The 8,826-nt window shown below is 38.0% G+C and overlaps 1 protein-coding gene across 1 annotated transcript; it reads right to left on the minus strand.

Moving 5' to 3' along the window:
• LOC139315595 (proto-oncogene Mas-like) lies at nt 1-3,653 on the minus strand. The gene is made up of 3 exons (XM_070941989.1): nt 3,626-3,653; nt 2,725-2,785; nt 1-1,071 (listed from the first exon to the last, which is right to left on the minus strand). The coding sequence occupies exons 1-3, from the start codon at nt 3,651-3,653 to the stop codon at nt 60-62; spliced, it is 1,101 nt and encodes a 366-aa protein (XP_070798090.1). The 3' UTR covers nt 1-59.
• Between the last annotated feature and the right edge of the window lie 5,173 nt (nt 3,654-8,826).

Consider the following 8,826-nt stretch of genomic DNA (forward strand, 5'->3'; position numbering starts at 1 on the left):
TTCAAGATCAAAAATGTCGCATTTTGTGTTAAACAGCAATATGCAATATTTATGACTCTTCATAAATGGCCTTCCTTTTTGGTTTTCTGATTTTCCAGGCTTCCCTTCTCATCCTTGAAGACTCTTTGCAGAGCAACCTTGTAAGAGGTTCTGGGCTGATGCTTTCCTCTCTTCTTCCTCCCCACTAAGAAATAAAGGAGTGGGTTGATGCTGCTGTTGAGAGTGGCACATCCTATTCCAATGGACATGAGGAGGAGATTATAGGTATCAAAATATTCAATGATGTAAAAGACATTAATTGGGAGAGAAAGCAGGAGGAAGAAAAGGAGAGCCAGAAAGATGGTGGTGAGAAGTTTCCTTTGATTGCGTTGCATTTTAGACCTCATATGAATCAAGAGAGTGACAGTAGACACAACCATGAGAGGCGTACAAAGTAAACCATTCACAATCAGCTGGTAAAGCAAAGGTGAACTTCCAAAGGTCCTGGTTTGGTGGAGAATGAAGTGCACTGCAGAGAGCAGGAAGGAGAGGATCCAGATGAGGCCACAAACAAGTGTGGAGAAATATGGCGGACGATGGCAGCGATGCCAGAGAGGGAAAAGAACAGCCACACACCTGTCCAGGCTGATAGCCGTCAGCAGAAACTGGCTGGCAGAATAGGTGAAGAAAAAGAACTCAAAAAGTAAGAAGAAAAAGGTATCGACAATGTATGTTCTTTGATTCAGAGTAAACACTGACACAAATATAGTTGCAGTAATGAGGGATGTGAGGACCCCAAAATCAGCGATGGAGAGATTCAGGATGAAAGTGGTGAAAGGATTCCTCTTAATGGAAAAGGCCAGGAGATAAATTGTCGTTCCATTTCCCACCAGACCTAAAAGGCAAACAAGGGCAAAGAATCCACTGAGTAGATTTCGTGTTAAATTATCAAACAGTTGATCGTAAGGAGAAGAAAAAAATTCTGGTATTTTAGAAATATTTGGAGCAATTCCAGTAGTATTGAAAAGAATGTTGATATCTTCAGGGTTACTCCCAGATGTTTCAAAAATCTCAGGAGGCCACTCATTTATCCTAATAACACAAAGAAACAAAAGGAGAATCAGTCCTTGTTAGAGAAATACATAGATACACACACTACAGAGATAAACACACAGAAACACATTTTTTAACCTTCACATATCAACACATATGTACTATTTGACCACTAATGGTAATTACAGCTCTAAAGTTAAAGTTTCTTGCAAGATTGGAGAATTGCTACACTCAATAGTGATGGAAGCTCCAGTGCAAAAATCCTTCAAAGTGTAATTCAGGACAAGTGCCACCAATTAGCCATTGTGGCTGAGGGCAGAGTAGGGTTACCTGGTATTTGAAGAGGCAAAGGGCAACACAAACAATTGGAAAGGATGACAGATGCAAGGGGAAGACATACTAATTATTTTAATATTTATATTCATTAGAGAATAAAAGATCGCAAGTGTGCAAACAGGCACACAATGGGAAATGTTGCTCAATTTCAGTCGGAGTTTGTTAACTCTAATAACTATAGTTTGTATTTATTAGAGAAAAGATGCTCACTTCGATACTCAAAAAAACCAGACGATTTTAAACTAAATAATTTGGTTGGAGGAAATGATACATCAACGTATTGAATTTAAACCAGAGCTGATCCTACTGGGTATTCAACCTGAAAAAATTAGCAAGGAAAATTTTTATCTGATAATACATGTAATAACAGCTGCAAGGATTGTCTATGCACAAAATTGGAAAGTGGAGAAAATACCTTTGGAAGAAGAAGTAATTAAAAAAATCTTAGATTGTGCAGAAATGAATAGATTAACTTTGATGATTAAAGATAGAGAAGACTCAGAATATTGAATATGGAATGATTTTTATTACTGGTTGGAGAAGAGATATAAATGATTAATCATATAAGTATGTAAAAAATATGTGATGAGTTGAATATTATGTTAGTGATGAATTGATATTGCGGACTGGATAAGGATCAAGATAGAAGTAATGACAAATATACAGAAAAAGAAAGAACTTTGGAAGATAACACCGAGATGTCACAGAGAAGAGACAACTGATGTATTCAATGTTTGTTTGTCTAAAAAATAAAAAAAAAAACCTTTTTTTAAAAAAATTTAAACTATATCTATCAGGTGGAGGAAATGAGGACAAGAAATAGCACATGTCCACCTTATGGCAAATGTCTAGTAACTGTAGGCTAGAGAAAGTTATAATCAAATGTTCTGGAGATCCTGAGGTTGCTGATCTTTTTCCCAAGCAAAGAGGAAAGATTGTGGGCTTATAAGTGGACCCCCTATGTGACAGTTGTCATATAATCAAGAAAGTCCCACAGATTTCAACAAAGACTGACAAAGCTGGAATATTCTGTTGATTATGTGGAGAGATTATAAGGAGAGGGGAGCACCCTCCACCACGGAAGATTCCCTTCAAAAAAAGGGGATCTTGTTCCACCAGCCACCAATGGGCAGAGCACCAAAGCAATATCCCTTTTGGAATATTTCTTTATTTCTTTATTTCTTATTTCTTATTTCTTATTTATTTTATTAGTTCAATTTATATTCCGCCCTCCTCCGAAAACTCAGGGCGGCTTATAATGCACTTATAGCAATAGCCTTCATTCTTTTGTATGAAGCAACTGGATGGCTAACTCCATTCCTGAAAAGAAAATATTTTGTATCATGATATACTTACTCGTGATACCTGTGCCAAACAGCAGGGAAGTTCTCTTTTTGTATTAGGCTTGATCTGCTACCTATGGAAGCAATTATAGTAAGTCATTATTTTGATCAATAACAGCAGGCAGCAAAAATGCTAATGTGCTTTAGAAACTTCATCCACACAGATTTGTTTCTTCCTGAATGGGAGTTTGTGAATGTATAAATAAAATAATCTCCAGTAGGTTTTTTTTCTCCTCTCATTGCCCAGATGATCATTAGCCAATATTTAGTTCTTGTGATCCTCTAAACTGCCCCAGAATTATTTAACCTGATAATTAATTCAAAATATTTTTTTAAAAGTGTTCATTTTGAAAAGGAAACCCCTTGTTTTTCCTTTATTTTCAGAAATGCTTCTGGTCCTCTAATAATTTTCTTTTTCTAAATAAAGAAGAACACAAACATTGATTTCATCCCTTGTGTCCTTCCAAAGGACAATTCTGAGAGGATGTGGCCTGCAGGAAGTGACAGCTGTCAGCGTGTTGATATTCTTAAATTCTCCATAAGACTTATTTTATGAAAAATACCATCCTAAATCATTTTGTGAATGCACTCACTGAATGCTTTACAAATTAATAGATTAACATGGTTGGAAGGGATCTTGTAGATCATCTAGTCCAACTGCCCCCCCACACAAGCAGGAGACCCTACACCATTTCTGACAAACGGCAATCCAATCATTTCCTGGAAGCTTCCAGTGATAAAATGCCACTGCAATCCTCAACCTCAGGAGAGAATGGACAACTGGAACTCATGATTCGGTGATAAGAGTTTCAATTTTGGAATAAGCATGAAGAACCCTTGAGGTTTTCATTAAGAGTAGTACCCACAAAGAAAAGGAAATTTTATATATAATATAATTTTCATACTGTTCATACCTTCTGAGTAAATAAATTGCTCCTCCATTATGCAAAAGAGTTCAAATCTGTGGATGAGGTGGACCACCTGGGACACTGTAGTTTAAGGAGAAATACAATTAATAACAGGAAACAAACCTCTGACTGACAAAATGGCTGAAACGAACTGTGTTCTTGGGGAATCCAAAGTCATTGTTGGTTTGGCATTCACACAAAATAGGTGTAGCTTCTCCTACCTTTCAATCAAGCTAAAATTCAGTTGCAGTTCAATACTAAAGGAATCAAAAGACCAGGAGTACAATTCCATAACCATAAAAAGGGATTTTTTTAAAAAATACGAAAATATGATCAGAAAGATAGCAGTGAACAATTAACAGCACGAGATTAGGAAAAAATAGCAATAGCAGAGACAATTAGACTTATATCCTGCCTCATAGTGCTTTACAACCTTCTTCTAGGCGGTTTACAGATTCAGCATATTCTCCCCAACAATCTGGGTCCTCATTTTACCAACCTCGGAAGGATGAAAGCTGAGTCAACCTTGAGCTGGTCAGGATCGAACTGCTGGCAGTGGTACAGTTAGCCTGTAATAATGCATTCTATTCCCTGCACCACCAGGGCTCTTCAATAAATATTAAGATTTACCAAAGCCAGGGATGAGAAGACTGGTATCATACCATTGTGAAAAAAAATTGATGCTAAATTGAGTTCCATTATGGGCCAGAGGAGCCTGTTGGATTAGCTGATCCCATACTAATTTAGTATCTGCAAAATGGTCCTTTTTGAGACCAGAGTAGGACTAGGAGCCCATACTGATGAGTCCTATTCTGGTCTCAAAAAGGACCATCTTGCAGATAATTAATGACCTCAACAGAAACTCTGCTTTTACTGCAGACATACCTTGGGATGATAGGAAGAATTTCCAGATGGAACCAGCTGGTCTCGTTTGGACTCTAAGGATGAGATCTTTTCCCGATTAATCTGATGAATCCTGTTAGCTGGCACTTAATGCAGTTACAGTCAGAAAGAGGACTTAAACTGGACCAAACTGCCAACTTTCCCAGAATAAAAAGAATGGGCGTGACATTATTGTCTCAATTTTGCAACTTCAACTGTTATTGCGCACAATATGCAAAAGACATAGTTAAAAATATAACGTCTTAAAGAAGAAGTAACCAAAAGTTGCTAGACTGAGATTCAGCCTAACATGAACCTTAGCCCACTTAGTAAAGCAACAATGAAGCGGTATATAAGAAATGATGTATTCGATGAAGCAGTTTTCCACGACAAGTACATCAATAAATCATTTCGGCATGTCTGAAATGCAAAACCAGCTCTGGCTAATTCCTATGCTTTCAGTATAATTAAAGAATAGGCAGCTCCTTCCCTCCTTGTCACAGGTCACATTGTTCAATTAGGTGTTCTGGCATTTCCTTGCTAGCCTCTTCCCGCATACCCTCAGCACCTGTTGGGAAGACCTTGGTTCCCACAGGACAATAGATTGTTGTGTTGTCCCCATTTCGGGTCTGAGCCTGGTGCCGAAGCCAACGATGGACGCCAGACACGAGGTGCAGTTTTTCTGATTGCTTTTTATTGGAGTACTCCAAGATAAAGAGCTCCTGGCCAAAATGCCAAGAGCCAAGAACAAAGAATTAAGAAATCTTTATACATTTTCACTAAAGAAGAAGGCGGGACAAGGCGAGATAATAAGAAATATCATCTAATAAATATTTTAGTAATAATTCTACAATTTGTTCTATTGGTCACTAGCTGTCCCTACTCCTAAGCCTTGGCTAATGAATGCCCCAGGAGTTATCTAATACTGGCTGCAGGCCATCTATTCCTAATTGTTAGCTGAGATCTGCAAGTTGTCTAACTCTTGTTACTTTTATCAGCTTTCTAACTACCCAGAATTGTTACAAGATTTACACATGCATATCTCCTGTAGATAAGTATTCTTTGTTCTTGCCAGACACACTCCCCAATTACAGGCTTCATGATTTACTTTCAAATCTGTGTCATGACCTGGCTTTATTTTAGCATACAACCCAACAGTTGATGTCTGGTCTGACATTCCAGAACTCCCTCTCCCCCCCTCCTCCCCAAAGTGTGTCAAGCTGAAAAATGGAGAAAATGGCTGCGACAGGCCCAATCCCTTTCGAAGTTCACACTCTGCTCTAATCCCTGAGGCCCAGGATTTGAATGACTGTCTTCTGATTGAAGCTGGTCTGATAGTGCCTATTTTTGGCATTAAGCTTCTGGTGATTCGTGGTTTGGTGCCTTTTGGGGTTGGAATTCTGCTGGTTCATCTGGCACTGTTTCTCCTCAGAGTCAGAATCTGGTCTAAAGCAGTGATTGCTAAAGCTCCTACACCAGAATCTCGCCACCTAAAGTTGAGCAAGATAAGCATCAACGGAATTCAAGATGGGTTGGATTTGGGCCATTTTGTAAAGTAATTTACTAAACTATTGAATAAAGAAAGTGCAGAAGAAGAAAGGAATGTTAATCAATAAAGTCTCAAGGAAGGAAATCCTGTGTGGGTAGTTTCACTTTCAAGAGGAACACACAAAACAGAAGTCAAAATCTATTCTGAAATCCAGAGAGCTAAGCAAGTTTTGTCAGCCAGTCCAAAGGTCAGGATTTCCAGGGGTGGGGGTTTTACACAAAAAATACACTAGAGCAACACACCAGGACAGAAGATGAGATAATTGTTTCCAACACAGAAACTGGACTGGTCAGCACTCTCACTGAAACTCAAACTGCAGCCAGCTCTTTTCAATTAAGGGTTTGTTTGTTTGTTTTATTAGATTTATATACCGCCATACTTCTGAAGGACTCAGGGCAGTGAACAGGCACAAAATAAAATACATAGATACAAAAGTTAAAAAACATAATTAAAACCAGATTAAATAATTTAGCCCGAGACAATTAAAAATCCCAATAATTTAAAACAGATTAAAATTTCAATTTAAAAGAATTTTAAAACAGGGGAGAAAATTAGGCCAGGCCGGCTTGCTGGAATAGGAGAGTCTTAAGAGCACGGCAGAAAGTGCACAGATCTGGGATCCTCCGTATCTCTGGGGGGAGCTCATTCCAAATAGTGGGTGCCCCCACAGAAAAAGCCCTCCCCCTGGGGGCCGCCAGTCGACATTGTTTAGCTGACAGCACCCGGAGGAGCCCCTCTCTATGAGAGCATACCGGCCGGTGGGAGGCTGCTTGTGGTAGTAGGCGGTCCCGTAAATAACCAGGTCCTAAGCTGTGGAGCGCTCTAAAGGTGGTGACCAAAACCTTGAAGTGCACCCGGAAGACCACCGGGAGCCAGTGCAGCTCGCGCAGGAGAGGTGTCACACGGGAGCGCCATGTTGCTCCCATAACCACCCGCACGGCTGCACTCTGCGCCAGTTGGAGCCTCCGGGTGCTCCTCAAGGGGAGCCCCATGTAGAGGGTTGTTTGGCAAGAAGACTTATTAAGCTCTGTTCTCTGTTGTAATCCCTGAGGCCCAGGATTTGAATGACATATTTCACTGTCTTCTGATTGAAGCTGTCCTGATCGTGCCTATTTCTGTCACTAAGCTCCCGGTGATTCCTGCTTTGATGCCTCTTGGGGTTGGAATTCTGCTGCTTCATCTGGCGCTGTTTCCTCAGAGTCAGAATCAGAAAATAAAGAAGATAAAAGACAATGTGATTAAATATGAAGAAGTAACTGAACATGTGGATAGTAATAATAAAAAGGAGGTTTTTAGAGATTACATTGGGATTAACAATGAAAAAAATAAAGAGGATGGAAAGAGACAAATAAGGAAGGGAGGATGGAACAGAAGGAATATAAAGAACTTAAATGATTACACTGAGATTTACAGTGAAAAGAAAAAAGAGAGAAAAAGGGTGGAAAATAACAGGAAATATAGGGCAAAATAGAAGAGTTCAGGACTTTGAAATACAAAATGATAATACTGGGATAAATAGTGGGATAAACACTGGTGAAACAAAAAAAAAGAGAAAAAGAGAGGGGGAACAACAGGAAATATAGGGCAAAACAGGAGAGATCAGGATTTTAAGGCACAAAAGGAAAAAAAGGAGAAAGAAAAAGGTAAAAATAAAAATGAAACGGGAAAAAAGGAAAGAAATGAAAGAGGAATATGATGTATATGACTAGAATTGAAATATGAATTGAAGTAAGAAATAATGTTAAATCATATGATGGTGAAAATGAATTGAAAAATAATTGGAATAATAATTGAAATGTTTTTAATGGTTTACGGTGGTGTGTGTACAAACAATTAAGTGATGATTTGGAATAATACAGGGGGAAAGCTATATGATTAGAGGATAATAGAATATTTTTAAATTCAACTAAGGTTTTCTTTTTCTTCTGGTTCATATATAAATGAAAAAGATATCTATATAATCAATTGATTTATATTAAAATGTTGGATTGTATTAGTTAAGGAAATGTATGTTATAAAATAAGTGGGTTTATTATTACTATAAGAATTAAATAACTGTAAAACCACATAATTAATTAATTTGATGATGGATATAAAAATTAGACGATAATGGGAAGGTGTTTAATATAGAATAGAAGGGAAAATGGAATTTGGTCAAAATTAGAGATGAAAATGAAGGGTAATATTGGTACAAAATAGATGAAAATAACTGTTATGGCAAAAAAGGAGGTATAGAAATTGTAATTTTAGTTGAAAGGACTAAAAATTGTTTAAGTTTGTTAACTGTCCGAATACTCTGTTCAGCAAACATGTTGTGTGTATGTTTGTGTGTGTGTTTGTGTAAAAAAAAAAAAAAACATTTTACAAAAAAAATATTTAATTTAATACAAATAATCCATCTTCCATTAAACATTGTTTCACTTAGCATCAAAAAAAATGGGCTCAATTGTGGTCGTAAGTCGAGGACTAACTGTATTTTTGCTGCTTCATTCGATCCAACGTTTAGGGGTTTTATGAGATTCTGGCCAGCTCTCAGGCATGCCAGATATAGTGGGCCCCGTATGGATACCGCCTTCCTGTTTTCCAATATTTATAAGGAAACATTGAGATTTCTTTGCCCTTCACCTCTTAGTTCCATTTCTCTCAGGCTTGGTTGGGTCCATTACTCAGAACCTTGACACAGAGAGCAAAGCAATGAAGCTCAATATGGCTCCTTGCCAAACAGGGAGCCATTCCCTTAACTGAAAAGAGCTGGCTGCAGTCTGATTTAAGTAAG

The sequence above is a fragment of the Pituophis catenifer genome, unplaced genomic scaffold (assembly GCF_029215685.1).
Source record: "Pituophis catenifer annectens isolate HBS135680 unplaced genomic scaffold, rPitCat1.0.hap2 SCAF_3, whole genome shotgun sequence".
NCBI lineage: Eukaryota > Metazoa > Chordata > Lepidosauria > Squamata > Colubridae > Pituophis > Pituophis catenifer.

Coding starts and splice junctions, on each gene's coding strand:
- LOC139315595 (XM_070941989.1), bottom strand. CDS start 3,653: ATGGAGGAGCAATTTATTTACTCAGAAG. Junction 2,786..3,625: donor GCAATTTATTTACTCAGAAG/GTATGAACAGTA, acceptor TTGCTTCCATAG/GTAGCAGATCAAGCCTAATA. Junction 1,072..2,724: donor GTTTGGCACAGGTATCACGA/GTAAGTATATCA, acceptor TTGTGTTATTAG/GATAAATGAGTGGCCTCCTG.